The sequence below is a fragment of the Aedes aegypti genome, chromosome 3, assembly GCF_002204515.2.
Source record: "Aedes aegypti strain LVP_AGWG chromosome 3, AaegL5.0 Primary Assembly, whole genome shotgun sequence".
In the NCBI taxonomy this organism is placed as follows: domain Eukaryota; kingdom Metazoa; phylum Arthropoda; class Insecta; order Diptera; family Culicidae; genus Aedes; species Aedes aegypti.
The window spans coordinates 336,019,815-336,041,136 of NC_035109.1; the positions used below are offsets into that span (position 1 = coordinate 336,019,815).

At 35.2% G+C, this 21,322-nt stretch overlaps 1 protein-coding gene across 2 annotated transcripts in view; it reads right to left on the reverse strand.

The window, feature by feature from the left end:
• Positions 1-254: 254 nt before the first annotated feature.
• LOC5578575 (homeobox protein vnd) overlaps positions 255-21,322 on the reverse strand; it is a 45,575-nt gene continuing 24,507 nt past the window's right edge. The window contains exons 1-3 of one of the 2 annotated variants that reach the window (XM_021851419.1): positions 16,740-16,982; positions 2,033-2,442; positions 255-1,122 (exon numbers count right to left, since the gene is read on the reverse strand). In XM_021851419.1, coding sequence (XP_021707111.1) covers positions 332-1,122; positions 2,033-2,442; positions 16,740-16,819 — 1,281 coding nt within the window. In that variant the 5' untranslated portion in view covers positions 16,820-16,982 and the 3' untranslated portion in view covers positions 255-331. Of the gene's footprint in view, positions 1,123-2,032; positions 2,443-16,739; positions 16,983-21,322 lie in introns of those variants that run through there. The other variant, XM_001663914.2, reaches the window with a different exon arrangement.

The following is a 21,322-nucleotide window of genomic DNA, read 5'->3' on the forward strand; positions in this document are numbered from 1 at the left end:
AAATCTAAATAAACTCCTTAACCAAGTCAACAGACTTAAGAACTAAAGTTGCTCCAGACTTTAACTGCTGAAATTTATCACGTTTGATGAAATAAAAAAAAAACAATCAATGCAAGATTTATTTTCAAATAAATAATAATCCTCTAGAATTTTTGGAAAAACACTTGGAGAAAACTCTCAAAGCAATAACTCGTGTAGCACCAAAGGCAGAAAATGTCGGAAGATTTCGGAATACAATATAACAAAGCACATTATTCAATTTACAGTATACTTAAACATCTACATAATAACCAAATTATCACAAAAATTTTAACTCCATACGAACATAACCTCAAGGCCACCACCTACCACTAGCGGAAGATCCGTGATTCTGCATAAGAACTTGTCCGGACTGCTGATAGCCGAGCCCAATCGGTCCATGCTCCGAAGTTGTCATTCCAACCAAAGAATGAAGACCTCCACCACCCAGAAAATGTTGCTGCTGCTGGTGATGTTGAGCCTGTTGATGGTGCTGTTGCTGCTGTGACCCCATACAAGGCTTACCGTCTCGCACCAGCACCGGAACGTTGATCCGTTTCGGTGAGCTTCCGATCTGATGCGCAAAGCTGGTCGAACTTTTCTCAATTTGCGCGCGCTTCGTTTTGTAGCGATGGTTCTGAAACCAAATTTTTACTTGAGTTGGCGTTAGATGAATCATATTGGCCAGGTGTTCCCGCTCTGGAGCCGAAAGGTAGCGCGTTTGCTTGAACCGTCTCTCCAGTTCGTAGGTTTGCGTTTTGGAAAAGAGAATCCTTCGTTTACGCTTCTTCTGACTACTGCTGGAACCGTTTGGTCCCGTACCGGTGTCGCTTCCGGCACGGTCATCTCCTGAGATGCCAACCTCAATGCTATCGTCCAGGGATTCCCCATCGCAGGTGTTGTTATTGCTATCTATCGTATGGGGTGTGTTATGGGAGGAACGATCTTGAGCCAGGCGTTCGGAAGTTTCGATTACCGCTGTTGGAATGTTACTGTAATTGCCCAGCGTAGCATATGACGATCCCTCAGCTACCGACGATGTGCTGTCCGGGCTTACTTGCTGGTGAATGCTATTTTCTATATTTTGTTGAATCACTGCAGGTACTGCAAAAGAACAAATCCCTTTGAATATAACCGAAGGATACAGTTATGGACGAAACAATAAAACTACTTAAGAGTAAAAAGCATAACTCACAGAAGTTTATGTTTTTTTTTGTAATAATCAAAAGTTTTCGTTACAGCTCTTTATACTATGCCCCTTCTAATCATTCCATACATAGACTTTGACTGACCTACTGACATGTTGCTACTGCGTGATTGATCGGAACTGGTAACTGGTATCCAAAAAAATAAAGGAAGGGGCTTTCCGCAGTGCACATTTTAGGAGAATGTGAATGCGAAATAGTCATGACAATTTTATAGAAAGAAACCTTTTGAGCATCAGCACCGATGATCGAACAACTCGAAGTCACAACTCCGTTACTAACCAGAACAATCGAAATTGTATTCACCTCATGTTAATTGATACGATTCATTAAACCTTTGTTTAATTGACCATCTATTAGAAAACTTAACCCTGTAGGACGTCGAAATTCGAAATGTTGAATTATTCAAAAAATATTTTTAATAATATCGCAAAATGAAAGGTATGTGTATAATAAAATTATATAAAACAGAAAGCGACAGAACCAACCATAGTTTTTTTTATGTAGATTAGGTGTTATTATAAGCATGAAACGAGCTCACCAGTTGGTAATAGAACCAGCTTATCAAACACAATCTTAAATTTAAGGTTAAAAAATGAGTTTCAATATAATAAGACCAGTACATCAACAGCCTAGTCAGTAGGAAACGGGGCAGTATGGACACCGTAAGGAATTTAAACCTTATTTGGTGTATTTGAAAAAAAAGCTATTAAAGCTATTATTAACGAAAACTTTTTACTTTACTTATAGTTTTTACTCTTGTGGTCTTATTGTTTTATCCATAACTGTATATTGCAATGGAACCTTACCGTAATCGGCACTGCCGTTGTCATAATACCAAGTCCTGGACGCGCTACCGACCGGCCCCGGAAACAGGTGATGGGAATGGTGATAGTACGGAGGAAGGTCACTGTAAGCCGGTGGAGGTGGCACCGTCTGTAACGGAATGTAGCCACCGGTGGCCGTTGAATTGTTGAACTGAGCTACGGTTTGAGGCTGTTGATCTACGTCTTGGGACGGGTACTCTCCAGCGCTTAGATCGCTGACTCGGGTTGTGTTCTGGACGGAATCGGGAGGTGTACTGCATGGACCCTGACTTTGTAGATGAGAGTACTCTTTGTTGCTGGTTTGTTGGCTGGTCTGGGAGTTCAACTCGAGGATGTCGCTGATGTGGAACCCAGATCGTTGAGCGGAAGGTATTTTCATACTATCCAGAATCCTGCGAGAAGAATATCAGTTAAAATTTAGACACATACTTAGTGTTAACGATGATCATCAGCACACTATGCATGCTTATCATTTTATTTATTCGATTCTTTATTAGTATCATTCCAAATATTACATTCATTTTTTATATCTAGGTATTCTGTGTTAGACAACACGATCATCCTAATTCGGTAAAACCTTATTTAAGCTTTTACTAACATTTTCTTAACAACATATTACATTTCATTTCAAGTAGCAGTTCAGATTTTTTACAGGTGAGTTGATTTCACCTGCTTATAAGAGAAAAAAAACGCTTTCAATTAGTGCTTGCTTATCATAATTTCTTATAATGGTTGACCCTTTTTTACAGGGGCTCGTCCATATTTGAATCATGGTTAGGTCAAACGTTGGCAACATCTTTATGTCCACGGAAATCATGAAAAAAATATGGAATCCTAGACAGCAAATTGAAAGTGACTGTTTTCATGCTGGAAAGCTTCAAGATCATTGGTTAAATCAACTTTATTAGTCATTTATTATTCGATCAAAATTGAAATCCTTTTTCGGACCAGTTCACTTGAACAGGTTTGTCAAAATCCCACTAGCAAAACAGTGCACCTAAGAAAAACGCGACAGAAGTCGTGAACATTTTTATGCTTTATTTACTGCAATCAAATTGGGAATGCGTTTTCGCACCCAAATTTGTACTCAAATGGTGCAATGAACTATTGATTACAGTATTATATACATTTTGTTTATTAATTTTCTCAAATAATTAGTTAATATACGGGAAAATGTACGCGTGACTCATATGGGTTACGAGGGGGTGGGTGGGTGTCGAAAACGGCATTTTTTGGCGTTATGAAATTTGTGAGTAAACCCTAAAGTACGAGGAAGACTTTCCAATGAAATCCAATAGCTTTGTATTTCATCCGGATGAATCGAACGGTTCAACGGAAAATGCAAAAGTCGCAAGTTTTATACAGTCGCCTCTCTACATCTCGATATCGAAGGGACCATCGAGATAGGGAGAGATCGAGACAAATAAGACATATTTCATGAACACTAGATTGAAAATCACTCCGTTACCAGGAAAATAATAAACATGGAGACGTCATCTCATGTTCTGAAATTGTTTTGAATCACTAAAATCTAGTCTAGTCACCTTTGATTATGGTCATATCGACATACAGAGAGAAAATTTGGAACGAAAAGTCAACAGGAGCACATCGAGATATGGAGATATCGAGATAAAGAGGATATCGAGATATGGAGAGAGAAAAGGTATGCAGACTGAAGGGACCGAAGAAATCATCGACATAGGGAGAGATATCGAGATATAGAACATCGAGATGTGGAGAGTCGACTGTATTTTCAAAACAAGTATTGACACCCACCGCTCGTTGGTTGGTTGGTTTGACTTTATTAACGAGATTTTTAGCCCTGGGCTAGTTCATCTCGGGACCAACGGCTTTACTTCCCTTCCGAAGGAAGTCGTCACTATAACTTTTTACGTCATAAGTGACTATGTCGGGGATGGGATTCGATCCCAGGTCCTCAGCGTGAGAGGCGAGTGTTCTAACCACTACACCAGGTCCGTCCCCCCCACCGCTCGTGACTAGATACTGTATTATGTTTTTCAAAAGATTAAAAAAAGACACGGACACACTATGGGGAAACAGTCGGTCCTGAATCGTAAAATTTTGTTTTCTAAATTATTTTTGATTACTAACAACATTATTAAGTTAAATCCAAAATTTGAAGATGCTAGTTTGCGATAGTTTGCGAGATATACAGTATCAAAGTCAAAAATGCATGCAAAATTTACATTTTCCGGCGAAAAAATTTTTTTTTCTAGTGCATCAAGCAATTACCTTTTTCATTAATGGCGTTCATCTAAATACGTCCCCGTAAAGGTTTTTACATAAGCTTTCCGCTATGTATTAAAATAATGTCATATCAATGTTACCCCACTGATCAATGTTACCCCGGATTACGGTACTAAAGAAGCTGAAGATTCTTGGTAAATGATTCAACTATTTTAAATATTTCGCTCGATTTTCTTTAAAAAATCTGCAAGCATTTTATGAGTTTCCGACAAGAATTCAGAAATTCTCCAATATGATTTAATCATTTTCTTGGAATTTTCAAGGAATATCTTGCAAACATGTTTACGATAATTCAGTCAAGAACTTCAAGAAAGTGTGCTTCGGGCGATCTGTAGGAATCGCTCAATAGATTATCTACAAATTCACCTGGATGAAGCTTGAGAAATCAAGACAATATATGAGTGTATGATAAACGAGCTCTGTTTATGATATTGGTATTGGGTTAATCCATGAATTGTTCCAACGATTATTTAGGAATCTCTTGATAGTTCTCCATGCATATTCCTGTTATTTGTCAAGAAATACTCACAGGAATGCTCATGACCATTACTCCAAGACCAACTTCATCTGGCTATATAAATTATGTAGGAATAATGACACTTCGTGTTAAATCATGGGTAGGACAATCTTTTGACTGTATTTTTTGTGCGCAGGACATGTCCTACTTGTCCTACCCGCTTCCCGCACTTTTAATTTGCTTCTTTAAAAGGATTAAAAAAAGACGATTTACACTGTCTTCAGCCAAAGGCTGCACAGACAACAATCACGAACATTAGGCAACGGACAACACAGAACACCCAGTAGCCCAGTGATGAATTTTTCGTTTGACGAAAAATTTCTACGACTGAAGCGGGAATCGAATCCACGCTTCGTGGCACAATATGTCTAAACGACTGACGCCGCTAACCGCAAGGCCACTAAGCCCACATTTACAATCCACTAGAAGCACTTAGCTTAGTTATTTTGTTTCAAACTCCCTGTTGTTGTCATTTTTGATTATTCTCAGCTTCTTATGAATATTTGTTTTCTTAATTTAGTGTTGCCTGTGGCTGAGAATTGAGTGTCCATTACCAGGGGGCTCGTCATGAGCTTTTTGGTATGGCGGAAAACGGAGGGTCACTAAAAAAAAAAATGTATACCGATACTTGTATTTTTGGCTTTCTGTCTGTGGCACATCCAGACAAATTAAAAAATAATTTAGTTCTAGGAATTAAAAAAAAATCTTCCGATAGGTCAACAAATTTAACAAATCACGAAAAACAAGAACGTCTATTTATAGTAATTGACAAAATGAAGTAACAAACGTTTTTATTTTTCTAGATTTTATGTCCATTTGGAAGAAAACTGCCTTTTTCGGTTTTGCACAATTCTGAAGCCAAGATCACATATTTAGATTAATGAAATTATCTATTAGAAATTTTTGGCATTGAGCATGTCTTTAGCAACATTAGACAGTCATTCCTTACAACTTCGAATGCAAAAAGCTATCCCGTAAAATTAAAAAAAAGAGAAAAATACAAAATAATTCTGAAATTGTTTGTAATTTTTTGAAACAAGGATATCATCATTTTTTTCCGGTAGATCATTAAAAATGTTGTAACCCTATTAAATTTATAATAACAATATATATGTAATAAAACAAAGGACTCTCGTGCTCATTGCAGATTTATAAAGAGAATACATAAATTTAAATATTTTAATAATAAATTTAAATTAAATAATGCATTTATTTTCAAAAATTTATTATCATTTTTCATCAATCCAAACGTATTCCGCGAGTCGCATTTTTGGGTTTCGAGAGTCACATACGGGCCACGTGCCGCGGGATGAGCACCACTTTCCTAGGCAAATCAGCGGAGAGATTTTCGTTTTTTATCCCTCACTACTGGCAGACATTGCCTAACAATTTTACAGATTCCCTTCGAAGTTATTAACATTGTTTTTCTTCTCATCTGGCGTTACGTCACATACATACTTTTAAGCTTAGTATTCTTATGAGCGCTTTCACATTAACTAATGAACATGAAAATATGCTATGCCTTGGAGCTCCTGTTAGGGATTCCTCGGAAGATTCCTTTAGAAGGTTTTAGTTATTCATAGGGTCCTTCAAGCAATCTCTCTACACAAACTCAAATAATTTACAAAACTCATGGGCTAGTACAAATTATGCCACACTTGAAGAATGGTAGGCATTCAGAACTAGGCTGACCATAAGCTAACACAACAAAAACGGGACAAATGAAGTCCAAAAGCAGGACGGTCTTAAAAAAAGATAGATAGGTATCCGGTCATTAGGCCAAATTACGTTAGGCCGAAGTATGTTAGGCTTAATGAGTTATCAGTCCGAAGTACGTTAGGCCGAATGGGTCATTCGGCCGTAAGCTTCAAAACCCAATTAGAACAGTTCTTTCAAGGATCTAATTGTGTTTTTTTATTTATTTAGATTTTTTTTTTCATGAAAGGTTTCATTTGAATACAGGTGGCCCTTAAGGTGATTATAAAACGAAGCCAAACTATGATTTTTCAAATGCACAGCACTGGAGAATCTGAGAACAGTTCGCGTTGAAAATCAATCATATTGCTTGCTTGCTGGTGGTGACCAATGGGATAAATTTTCAACGCGGAGCGCTGTTTGGTTCTCAAGTCTTGTGCTCTTGAAAATTTGAGGTGTGGCTTCATTCTATAATCACCTTAATTACTCCAGCAGAGATATTTGTAGGGACTATCGTATGACCCAGTGTTTTTTCCTTTATTCAATAAGTTTTTTCCCTCCTGTTTTTGCTATCAGTGCTTTATATACATTTTAGGTACTCTTGCATTCATTAGTATTTATTCCTCTTGGTGTAAATTTGCTATTCTTTAGAGCTACACGTTCATAGTTATCTGTGGAGTTATGGCTTCTTAAGATCACATCTCATCCCTCGTTGGCTGCTCTTTCGAGTAATGTTGTTTCTGCGAATAATCATCAGATTTATTTTCATTTTTTTAAATATATGTTGTACTCTCAAATTATATCATTTTGATTTATGGCACTTCTCATATTATAAACTTGGATTTTTTTTTTCAGCAAAGCTTATGAAACCCTTCCCTATCTGAAGATAATTGTAAAAAGTGGCATTACCTACCATATTTGTTTACCATTTGGACTAACAATCCTTTCGGCCTAATGACTCATTCGGCTGTATGATCCATCAGCCCTAATTTGTTTCAGCCTAACATACTTCGGCCGGACTCATCAGCTATAGATAATGGTTGTCCATATTTTAAAATTTTCTACTGCAAACTTCCTAACGATATCTGGTCACTCGCAAATTTCATTAGAATCATAAATCTTTAAGATTTTTTTTTTGTTATGATTTAAAAATATTCTGAAACGCAGACTATGTACCATTTTGTCTCAAATTCCGAACAGACTCATATTCCGAACACTTGGTTTTTGTATGACGATGTGGTTGAAATGTTTCGCTGAAATATGTCATCAAATTTCCAGAAAATGGCAGCCAATTGCTTTTAAATTTAAACATCTTCCAATATATTTTAGACCTTGGGAGTAGTGATGATGCTCTAGTTCGAGGTCAGTAAAGCTAGCTCAGATGGATTTATTTGCGAAATTAATCATTTGAGTATCATAAGTCTTATGATGTATGATTGAAAAAAAAACTTCATTCATTTATCGTTTAACAATTTATTTTTGAGAATGTAGCCTTTTAAATTTCATTATTGATAGAAAGTAGAATTATTGATCAATAGAATATGTATATAAATTTGATAGATAATGTTTCTCTAAGATAAGAAGATTCAACAAATCTAATAAGCATTGGAAGTAATTATTCACTCAAGTTTTGTTCGCATAGGTTTATTTGGAAGCCAATATTTTTTTTCTTTGTGTGATACATAATATTGAAAAATGAATTCAATTTTCAGTAGAAATTATAGTTCTGAAAACGCAGAGGCAAGTTTTTTTAAGGTCAAGTTTTGTAAAAAAAAAACAAAGGGATGGCACACAAATTATGTCACGCTAAATTTCGACCTTTTCGACCCCCTCCTCCCCCCCTTTGTCACGTTTCTTGTATAAGCCCTTCAAAAATTTTGTAAGGCTTGTCACGCTTGGCTTGACCACCTCCCCCCCCCTTGGAGCGTGACGTAATTTGTGCATGACCCCAAATGGAACGAAATACGAAAAAATGTTCATTGCAAGACACAACGTAGAAAATGATCTGCTCATGATGTAGGAAACTAACTTCAAGCTATAGGGAAAACAAATTGGATATTTTCGTATTTTTATGTTAAATATTGATGAGACACAGTTTTCGTTAAAAATAAAAATAGCATAAATAAGAGCGAAAAAGTTAGTGGCGAACTCGCCTAATAAGTGCCTGAACAAAATTTTAATAAAATGTTTGTGTTCGATACTAAATATATTTCTGACTGACAAACTGAAAACTACTAAAAAAGATAAGCAGGTATTTATTTTTTTGAAAATAATTTAAACTAAGTTGTGCATAATTCTAATTTCCAAAAATACGGGACACATTACACATTTTTAATAATACGACGGGACAGCCCAAGAAGGTCGTAAAAACGGTACTGTCCCGTGAAATACGGTACGTATGGTCAGCCTATTCAGAACTCAAATCAGCCTTGAGAAGATTTGAGGAGCAAATCAAAAAAATGAATTAGAGATATACTGGACGAACTCCATCCAGAATGAGTCGAAAAAAAAATAAAAATCGTGCTCGATAGTCTTCGATTTGGATTAAATTTTGCACATGTTTTTGGTATATTAGAATAAGTATTTTCCATAGAAAAATTGATCATTTTGACTCAAGTGTAACTTTTGAAAATGGCCTATACATTTTTGCATGAAACTTATTTGAAAAATTCTAACTCCGAAACTGTTGATTTTAGAGATAAATGTTTTATCGAGAAGTTGTAAAAAATAGAAAAATCAAAACTAAAACTTGAATTTTAAATTGCACAAAAACCCCATTTTTAATATTTTTCAAATTTTCACCATAGAATCTTGATAGTAAAAAGATGTTTAGGACAAAGTTTCATGATGGAGAAATATTTAATAAAAAAGTTTTTCTAAGAACAACTTTTGGAAGATTTTCAAAATTTTGATTTTTTGTCAAAATAAATCTGATGATACAGTAAGCATCTTGAAATGATTTTGAGCCATAATGATTATATTAATAATTTCTCTAGAAGTAGCCATTTTCTAATTATGTCGAGTTTAATGCACCAAATATTTTATAAACATAAAAATAGGCAATTTTCATTAGTTATTCGTGATACTCCATCAAGAAAAATAAGTAAGTGGAAAGAAATATGGTCTTTACTCTCGAAAACGTATTATTATTAATGGAGAAATGCGAATAACTTATGAAAATGGCCTATTTTAATATTTAAACAATATTTTTTGCATTAAACTCGATATAATTCGAAAATGACTACTTCTAAAGAAATTATTCATATGACCATTATGGCTTAGAATAATTTCAAGATGTTTTCTGTATCATCAGAACGTATTTATTTTGACAAAAAATCAAAATTTTGAAAATCGACCAAAAGTTGTTCTTGGAAAAAAAAATTTATTAAAAATTTCTCCATCATGAAACTTTGTCCTAAACATCTTTTTCCTATCAAGATTCTATGGTGGAAATTTAAAAAATATTAAAAATGGGGTTTTTGTGTAATTTAAAATTCAAGTTTTATTTTTGATTTTTCTATGAAAATAAATAAAATATTTTTTCGGTCATATTTTTTTCTTATAGTCCAAATGGTTCACTACAACTTCTTCACAGACAATATTTCTCTAAAATCAACAGTTTCGGAGTTAGAATTTTTCAAATAAGTTGCATGCAAAAATATATAGGCCATTTTCAAAAGTTACACTTGAGTCAAAATGATCAATTATTCTATGGAAAACACTTATTGTACCATACCAAAAACATGTGCAAAATTTAATCCAAATCGAAAATGGTCGGGTTAGGTGACTGAACGATTTGACATGGAATCCGTTACCGTAATTTCGGGTGAAATTGATCATTTTTTACGGGTTTTCTGCTAAGTTTTCAATAATGTTGTCTATGCCAAGCAACTGAATGCAGGAAGACAAGTACAAAGGTGAGCCTCATTGACTCATGTAACGACATTTTCTAACAAATGTGATTTTAGTGCTATATGCTATAAAATATATCTAAAAAATATCGGGTGATCCCATTTCGGGGTGAAATTGATTACTTATCAATGCGATTACTGTTAGTATTGAAAACAACTCTACTTGCTTTATTTGGACTCCCAAAATCCGAATATGCTTGCAAAATCCTTAACAATACAATATTTACGGAAATAAAGTATAAATAAATTCCAATAGAAATTCTAATATTTTAACAAAATGAGCGAATTGGTACGAATTTTGATAATAACATATCTTTTGGGGCTATATATTAAGCATCCTAACAAACTTTCAGGCTGACATCATGTTCATACCCTTGCTTCTAACAAGAAGATTATGAAAGTCTGTCAACACACTGAACATGATCTTGCATTTTCCATTGAATTAAGCATTCTTATGCACCAAAAACTTCACAAAACACAATTTGCCCATTGTTGAGACAACATTCATTTATTACAGATTGAATTTAACCCTACCCGTCAATTTGACCCGAATCTACGGTACTTGGGAATATAAATATTCTTCTTCTTTTTGGCATTACGTCCTCACTGGGACAAAGCCTGCTTCTCAGCTTAGTGTTCGTATGAGCACTTCCACAGTTATTAACTGAGAGCTTTCTTTGCCAAAATTGCCATTTTTCGCATTCGTATATCGTGTGGCAGGTACGATTATACCCTTATGCCCAGGGATGTGAAAGAAATTTCCATCACGAAAAGATCCTAGACCGACCGGTAATCGAACCCAGACCCAGACTTCAGCAAGGCTTTACTTTGTAGCCGCGAACTCTAACCACTCGGCTGAGGAAGGCCTCAATATAAATATGTTAGTTTCATTTCAGTTTTGTACGTGAGATGGATGGATATGGGTTATGAAAAGGGCCTGCGTGATCTGTGGGAATTTTAATTCGAAACTTGTAACCTTCTAAGTTATTGGGTCATAAAGTGGCTCGGTAGCTTAGTTGGTAAAGCGCTCGTCTAGCATACAAGAGTCCTGGGTTTAAATCCCAGCCAAGCACGTGGATTTTTTTTTTCAGAATTTCACCCATAATTCATCCGTCTTTACCACGCGTAATGAGTTAATTAATTAAATAACCATGTGGATTGGATTGCCGAACAGCTCAATATAAGCGTCAATTTATTTTATTTTTTGGTTTTCATAAAATTTAATTTGTAGTTTGATAACATTTCGCAATGTTGACGCAGAATCAGGAAAATACATATATAGTGCGCATCGTACCTTCGTGCTGTGCGTACACGAATTCTCTCTGCTCTTGGAAGTTTTCTTAAAAACTACCTAAAGCAATAAAACAGTACTTTTCAGTGCTACAAAAACAGTATTTTTCAGTGCTAAAATTAAAAACGGTACTTTTCAGTGCTACTAAAACAGTACTTTTCAGTACTATTTTTTCTACTATTGATCCCTTTACGATCCTTGTTTGGACCCGTGCCTTCGATTTTTCGTTGGACCCGTTGGCGAAAGCTAGCGGTGGTAATCCTTCTTGGACACCGTCTAGGGAAAAAACCTCTCGAAGGTCACGTCTTTCTCGTTTATTAACTAAACATGGTATCAACAACTAACAAAAGGAAGGGTGAATCTCTGAATTCACTACTTCCTTCCAAAAAAGTGGGTTTTAAAACTGTCACTACACGTGGCAAGAATGGAAGAAAGGACGTTTCCCCGGAAAGCGAACTTTCTTCCAAGGGTGAAATGAATAATTGTATCGAAATGAGCAATCAGTTCGATGCTCTAGACAAATTTTCCGAACACCAAATCGAAGCAGCCTCTAGCCCAGGCTCTTTGATTCAAGTGAGGAAGCAAAGAGTGCCGCCTATCGTGGTCAGTTGTTCCGAATTTGGGGGATTTAGGCAGGAGATCTTGAACTCCATTTGGGGAATCAAGGTTTCCTTCCAAATCGCAAAGAAAGGAGACTGTCGCGTTTTGCCAGAAACTCTTAAAGATCGTGAACTTCTTCTCAAACATCTTGAAGAGAAGAAGCACAAGTTTTTTACTTATGACGACAAAACTGAACGTTTGTTCAAAGTTGTCTTGAAAGGTCTCTCAAGTGACTATCAGTCTCCTGAAGAGATCAAAAATGGAATAAATGATTTACTTGGATTTTCCCCAGTCCAAGTAATCATTATGAAAAAGAGAACCCAATCTGGCATTGTTCGGAAAGGGCTTTCTCAAGAATTTTATTTAGTTCACTTTAACAAAAAAGAACTAAATAATATTAAAGCTTTTGTTTGATGTCCGTGTAACATGGGAACATTTCCAGAAACCTGGAGGAAATTACCAGAACCCCACTCAGTGCCGTCGGTGCCAAAAGTGGGGTCATGGTACAAAAAATTGTCGCATGGATGCTAAATGCATGATTTGCGGAGGTTCTTCTCACGCTAAGGACGTCTGTCCAGTGAAGGAAGATACCACCAAATTCATATGCTGTAATTGCGGGGCTAACCATAAGTCCAATTTTTGGAATTGTCCTTCACGCAAAAGGGTCATTGAGGCTCTTGCCAGTCAGATGAAAGATAATATCCGTTACGATAACGGTCGTTTCCGGAATTTGCCTGGTAGAGTATCGAGCAATGCTCATTTTTCAGTTAACGATCGCTTGATCATGAATCATACCCATCAGGAAGATCATAATCTTGCTCATTCAAAAACTAAGTTTAATCCGTCGGGTAGCCGTTCGAATCTATCAATTTCGAATGTATCTACTTGCCGATATCGTAGCAGGAAATTCGAACTCCTCCCCTGCTCGATCCATGGGTACCCATTCTGCTTGTTTAAAATCAAATGGAAAAAACCCTACCACCACAGGTAACTCCGCATCTTCGTCTACCGGAAATTCTAATGGGAAATCACATGACATGTCTGCCTCTGATTTTAATTTTCTAACTGAACAATTGAATCTAATGATTGATGCAATGTTCAAAGCCACCACTATGACTGAAGCAGTCCAAGTAGGTGTAAAATTTACAAATCAAATTGTTATTGGATTACGTTTTTCTAATGGATCCAAATAATAATTTAAATATTTTAAATTGGAATGCTCGTTCTCTGAATGGTAAAGAGGACGAGCTGTTTAATTTTCTTACGGTTAATAACGTGCATATAGCAGTTATTACCGAAACGTATTTAAAACCTGGATCTAAACTCAAAAGAGATCCTAACTTTTTTGTTTATCGTAACGATCGACTTGATGGGGCATGTGGGGGAGTTGCAATCATCATTCATAGGCGTATAAAACATCAACTGTTTTCATCATTTGAAACTAAAGTTTTTGAAACTTTAGGTGTTTCTGTTGAAACACAGTTTGGTAAATATACTTTCATAGCTGCCTATTTGCCTTTTCAATGCTCTGGGCAGCAAGGTAATTTGCTCCAAACTGACTTGCGTAAATTGACTCGCAATAAGTCAAAATATTTTGTCATTGGTGACTTTAATGCCAAACATCGGTCATGGAATAATTCTCAAAGTAAGTCCAACGGCAGAATTTTATTTGATGAGTGCTCTTCAGGATATTTCTCAATTCAATACCCCGATAGCCCCACATGTTTTTCCTCTTCTAGAAATCCATCTACGATTGATTTGGTCTTAACCGACTCTAGTCATCTTTGTAGCCAACTGATTACTCATGCTGATTTTGATTCTGATCATGTCCCTGTTACATTTCAAATATCCCAAGAAGCGATTCTCAATCCTATCAGCTCCACTTTCAATTATTTACGAGCCGACTGGAATATATATAAAACGTATGTTGACTCTAATCTTGATGTTAACATTTCTTTAGAAACTAAACTTGATATTGACAATGCTCTTGAAACTTTAACAAATTCCATTGTTGAAGCCCGGAGCATTGCAATTCCAAAATGTGAAGTAAAATTTGAATCCGTGATTATAGACGATGATCTTAAACTCTTGATCCGTCTTAAAAACGTGAAGAGAAGGCAATTTCAACGCACTCGCGATCCTGCTATGAAAATTATATGGCAGGATTTGCAGAAAGAAATCAAGAAACGTTTTGCTCAATTAAGAAACAAAAATTTTGAAAATAAAATTTCTCAATTGGACCCTGGCTCTAAGCCCTTTTGGAAATTATCTAAAATCTTGAAAAAACCTCAGAAGCCAATACCGGCATTGAAAGAGGAAAACAAATTATTACTAACTAATTGCGAAAAAGCTCAAAAACTTGCTATGCAGTTTGAAAGTGCGCACAATTTTAATTTAGGACTTACTAGTCCAATTGAAAATGAAGTTACTCAGGAGTTCGAAAATATTCTCAATCAAGAGAACGTTTTCGAAAATGCCTGGGAGACTGATTTGGAAGAAGTGAGAACTATTATTAAAAAATTTAAAAACATGAAAGCTCCTGGCGATGATAGAATTTTCTACATCCTCATCAAGAAACTTCCAGAAAGTAGCTTATCATTTTTAGTTGATATATTTAACAAATGTTTTCAATTAGCATATTTTCCTGACAAATGGAAAAATGCTAAGATTGTTCCAATTTTAAAACCAGACAAAAATCCTGCAGAAGCTTCTAGCTATCGTCCAATCAGTTTGCTTTCCTCCATCAGTAAACTTTTTGAAAAGGTTATTTTGAACAGAATGATGGCCCACATCAACGAAAATTCAATTTTTGCCAATGAACAGTTCGGATTCCGCCATGGACATTCGACCACTCATCAACTTTTACGTGTAACAAATTTGATCCGTTCCAATAAATCTGAAGGCTACTCTACTGGTCTTGCTCTTCTAGACATAGAAAAAGCATTCGACAGTGTTTGGCATGAAGGTTTGATTGTAAAATTGAAAAACTTTAATTTTCCAACATACATTGTTAGAATAATTCAAAGTTATCTGTCAAATCGTACACTTCAGGTTAATTATCAGAACTCCAGATCTGAAAGACTTCCTGTAAGAGCTGGTGTTCCTCAAGGCAGCATTTTGGGACCAATATTGTACAATATTTTCACATCTGACTTACCTGAGCTACCTCAGGGATGTCAAAAATCTTTGTTTGCGGATGACACAGGCCTCTCCGCCAAAGGACGAAGCCTGCGTGTCATCTGTAGTCGATTGCAAAAAAGTTTGGATATTTTTTCTTCATACTTGCAAAAATGGCAGATTTCTCCAAATGCTTCCAAAACTCAACTAATAATATTCCCACATAAACCAAAAGCTTTTTATTTGAAACCTTCAAGTAGACATGTTGTCACGATGAGAGGGGTTCCAATAAATTGGTCAGATGAAGTTAAGTATCTAGGGCTCATGCTTGATAAGAATTTAACTTTCAAAAATCACATTGAGGGCATTCAAGCCAAATGTAATAAACATGTAAAATGTCTCTATCCCCTTATTAATAGAAAATCAAAACTTTGTCTTAAGAACAAGCTTTTGATATTCAAACAAATTTTCAGGCCAGCCATGTTGTATGCTGTACCAATATGGACTAGCTGTTGTAATACCAGGAAGAAAGCTCTGCAGAGAATTCAAAATAAAATTTTGAAAATGATTCTGAGGCTTCCTCCCTGGTATAGTACCAATGAGTTACATAGAATATCCAATGTTGAAACATTGGAACAAATGTCAAATAAAATAATCAATGATTTCAGGCAAAAATCGTTACAATCTTCTATTGCCACGATTAATACGTTATATGTTTAGGTTAAGTTAGGTTAAGTATATTAAAAACGTTTTTTTTCTCTTATAAGCAGGTGAAATCAACTCACCTGTAAAAAAAAAACTGAACTGCTACGGCAAATGAAATGTAATATGTTGTTAACAAAATGTTAATTAAATCTTAAATTTGTTTTACCAAATTAGGATGATAGTGTTGTCTAATAACACAGAACACCTAGATATAAGAAATGAATGTAATGTTTGGAATGATACTAATAAAGAAATAAAAAAAAAAAAAGAAAAGGAAAATACATATGTAACAAATATGCAGTTCAAGTAATTGATTATACTGTAATCAGTTAACATTTTACTCGTTTTCAAACCAACTATAAAATGTTATTTATTAATGTTTATTTTATCAATTGTATCCACATTTCAAAACTTTTTTTTCTATTCTTTAGAATACATAATCTTATAGTTGCTTACTGCACCATGCATTCCACGTGTAGGTAACTCACTATCCATTATAGAAATCTCTGAATTGAACTTCGTTCAATAATGTATTCATTTTCACTAGTTATTTACATTTCTTCTACCATTGCAAATAATTCTCACCCAGGCAATGTCGAATTGAACATGATGGGATACAGTGCCGCCGCTCTCAGCAAGCTGTGGTTCAATGCCGCCGCTGGCATAAATATGGGCGCCCACTGTAGTAAAGGTGCACATTTCGAAAGCAGTTTATCCAATTTAGGTTTAGAAAGCCTTTCGTTCGCCACTTTGCACTTTTTTGTAGTAATCCTTAAGTCTTGAGCGGGACGAAACAATACTTTTCAATCTTAGGATATGGATCCTACCGCGATCGCGAGTTGTCTGCAACTGTGGATATCCGCTCGGAAATGCTCAACATATATCCTTCCAGTAAGGTATGATACCATGGGAACCTCAATTGTTTATTCTAGCAACTTCAGTAAGCGATGGGAAGATTGTGGTATGTTTTTCCACAGCATTGCCATTCTAAGTGCAGGGGTTTTCAGATCATGTTCTGTGGATCAATTGGGGATATAGTAGGCCAAAAGCTCAGAGTAGGCCAAAGAATTCAACAGTTCTAAAAAAATCAAAAAAAAAATTTCTTTTCTTAAATTTGATTTATTATACCAAATATCGTTTTATCCCAAATTCAAATAAGACGCACATTGCGAAGAATGACGATTCTAAAGTTTAAAACTAAAATCAACTCTTTCTAACTCGATACTGAAGAATCAGCTTAATTATCAATCTCAACCCTCCAATGGTCGCCAGGCAGCATGCGAAAGGGTCATGTTAACTGAAGATATCATTTTAATGATCAATCAAATGTTACAGTCAACTCTACAGAACGCGATATTGTAGAACACAAAATCAGTGCAACGGTAATCCAAGGGAACACCGAGTGAAAAATAACTTTTAAAAAGGAAAATTATAAAAATTTTTGATACATAATTTGAATGTCCGAAAAATGTACATTTCAAATATCTAAATCCGATGGTCCCTGCAATATCGAGTTGTAAAGACTTGACAGTATAGAGCCAACTGATTCATTCTAAAAACTACTTTTTATTTCAAACGTTTCATATTTAGAATCAGAAACTTGAATACCGGAATAACGTAATAATTGTAAAAAATAAGATACCGGTCTTGAATCAAGAATGAAAATTAAATTGGGCAAATTAATGGTATTCCAAAACCCTCATAAAATGTACAGGATTATGTACCATACAAAGCCTAATAATTTCTACAAGAGCAATCAAAGTGGCACTCACTGCGCACTTGTCGTCTTATGCCCGCCAGTTGACTGTGAACCTATGAGCTGATTGCTTGCCGTTGGTCGCCGCCATTGCACGGTAGGAACCAGTGAGGGGCATAATGGAGAATGGAGAAGCCAGGCGCTGTTTTGTTTCGATTCATTCCCATGCACATTATCAGTGCTTTCGTTCGTTGGCTTGCGAAGGCAGCCAATCAGCACGAGGTGACCGTTAGAAATGCGATGAGGGCGTTTCCCAATACGAACGATGAAAGACTCAGTCGGAGGGTGTGTGAAGTTTGTTAGCTCAAGATGTGTCGCAGATTTTTATCAAGATTATGCAACATATAAGAACTCCATGTTATATTAGTTAATTATCGAAATACTAAAAGCTACCGTGGCTGTGCAAGGGTCATTCGGATCCAGAAAGATAATTTTGACAGACAATTTTGAATTTTCAAGTCAGTTGCTTTTTAAATTTGATTCGTATTGTTCTACAAAGTTTTTCGCTTTGTCGTTTTCTAATATTTTGTAACTGTATTTTTTAACTGTATTTTTATATTTATCATTCAAATTTTTTCCGTCGAATATACCATTTTGCAGGGCTTGTATCTGATTAAAAATCAGCTATGAACATTTTATAAAAAAATCTCTTGTAACGAAATGATTCTGTACTCTAGGTTGAGAAACTTTACGCGAAATTTGTATGAGATGTTTTTTTTCTCTCTTTTAACTCGTATACTTAGACCTAGTGAAAGCAAATATACTAAAACTCGCAACCCTTAGCGAATACTTAACGATCAGGTCGATCAGGTCGGTATAAAATTGCATTTCCTTCCAAGGTGCTTCATTTTTATCGCAGATATTCCATGTTTTTCAGTATATAGATTTCTAATGATGATTTTGAACTATTTCATTTTTATTAGGGTCAGTTTTACAAAGAAACATTCACAGTTTTTGAAGGTGTAAGCAATGCTGTTAGAAATGTACTGTTGGTACTAAACATTTCGCTGGTACTAAGCCTCCATGCCAACTTTGAGAATTAAAAATGTTGTGTACGCTCAAGTGTGAACTAATGAACACATTTCTGAAATCGTACAGCATAACACAGTTTTTTGCACATCAAACCGTTTTTTAACAAATAATCTGTTTATTTCAAGGGAAATTGCCTTCATTTAAGCTTATTATGCAGATTTACAAAGTTTAATTTTACAAGTTGTTAAAAAATTCACATCACTTTTAGATTCAGCAGATCCAAATTTAGTAGGGATTTTTTTTTATAGTAAATCCAACTTTTTATATGGTGATCAATTTCGCCCCAGCGTGTCATTTTGAATTTATGATATTGATATTGAAATAATAAAAATTATTATTTTTAATGTTAAACATTATTTTATTAAAAATCGATTACGCAAACTGATAGAGATCAATGAAGAACTGATTTTGTCGAAATTAATTTGACAATATTTGAATTCTAGACAGTAACAAAACGAAAAGTTTTGAAATAGTGATCAATTTGTCCCCGGATTACGGTACAAATATTTAGTTTCTAAATATGTTCCTGTGGGTCAGATCGGGTAACAAAAGACTATCTTTAGGAATTGCCAAGTTATCTTTATTTATTTGCAATGGCAATCATTTTAATTTGCATATATCATTAGGCTGATACAAATATTAATGGGTTAGATGCATGGCCTGATTCGCTACTCACCGCACAGTAACGCACATGCGCTAGAGTATGCACGAAAAATGGCTAAAAGTTAATGCGAAAAATATTTGTATGGTGAAATGCATCTAACGAATTGTTTCTCAAAATTTGGAACTATTTTCGAAAAAATATTTGGTACCAGTTGTATGTGATGATAATGACTATCACTCATTTACCTTTTATTTCACCCTTCAAATGTCCTATAATATTGAAGGCAGTGTTTGGATTTCGATCTGAATAAGCCGATCGAACCATATTCAGAGAGTGTAACAGTTCATGAACCATAACAGTTCGTAGCACATTGCAATCGAAGAAGCCTATGAGTGTTGATATTCACTCTCTTGTTTGCTACGTAGCGAGAGAGCGTTCAACCAACTTGCATGCAAGTTTTCCAGCTAAGGCAATTTATTTACTTAATTTGCCACAGATTTCAAACATTATGTGTTTAACAATACTTATCAGCAAAGTTCATAATACAATCGATGCTCAAAAGTTATTTTTTGATGTTTTAGAAAAGTATTGTATTTTGCCATATAAGAGAAACGAAAAGTTTTGTATGGGGACTGCAAACATGTTGAAAAAATCGATTTAATCTAAATTTTATCGCGCACTTTCAACCAAATTTTATCTGAATCGAAAGATTAAGTCCTAATTTGCATGCTTGCTTGATTATATCACAAGAAAGTTTGATAAATCATACTTAAAATTTCATGTAAACATCAATTAAACCAGTGTTTCATACAACTTTGGCGACCTGTAGCTAAAAATTGTGACGTGCAGGGACATTTCTGAAAACGGCATCAGATTCGGCGACCCCAAATCTACTAGGGACACATAATTTCATCCTTGAGACACGCAAAAGTGTTATTTTTATTACGCTGTGTTACAGATAGAGCAGAATCCACCATATTCCATATTCTTTCCGTACATTTCAAAAGGGCATATCTGCATATACTGTCCAAGAATTTTTCATACAAATTTGAATGCTTTGGACAAAAACCTAAAATCACTAATAGGCGTTAATTTGGTAGATATAAATTTTTGGTGTATTGGCTTATTAGTAATAACTAAACATAGCATTGGCCCTTTTCAAATGTCGGTCGAGAAAAATTTTAGGAAAATGTATTTTTAAATATCTTAAACCATATAAACAATGAAAACTACAAAATTTTGTTATAATCTCTTTGTTTAAACAAGTTAAAGTAGCATATTTCGTGTGATTTCTATCATATAAACTTCAAAAGGGCGTAACTCAAAATTCTGACTAAAGATTTTTTTCAAAATTGGCCCACAGGTGCAGAACAACGTCAGGAATCAACTGCTGACTGCCGTTTGAATGGTATATTTTATTTGATAATAACGGTAATCGGAGCACCGTGCGTGTCAATAACTGATCTGCTAGTTAACTGCTTGATCTTTATGGTGTGGCGGGACGTCATGTTTGTCGCTATATAAGTGTCTATTGGAGCAAAACTATCCGTTCATTCAGGACAAAGCTGTGAACGCGTGTCTAGACACTGAGCTCATGGCTGTTTTGTCTCTGGGCTATCAACGGTGTGCTATGGTTTGAAATGTTTTTGATAATGTCTTAAAATTTTTTCCTTTTTTTAAGCATACGCTATTCTTTCAACTTGTACTGATTTCATTACTATTGGCAATAATTGACTTATTTATTTGATTGGGATTTTTACCTTCTTTAAATCATCG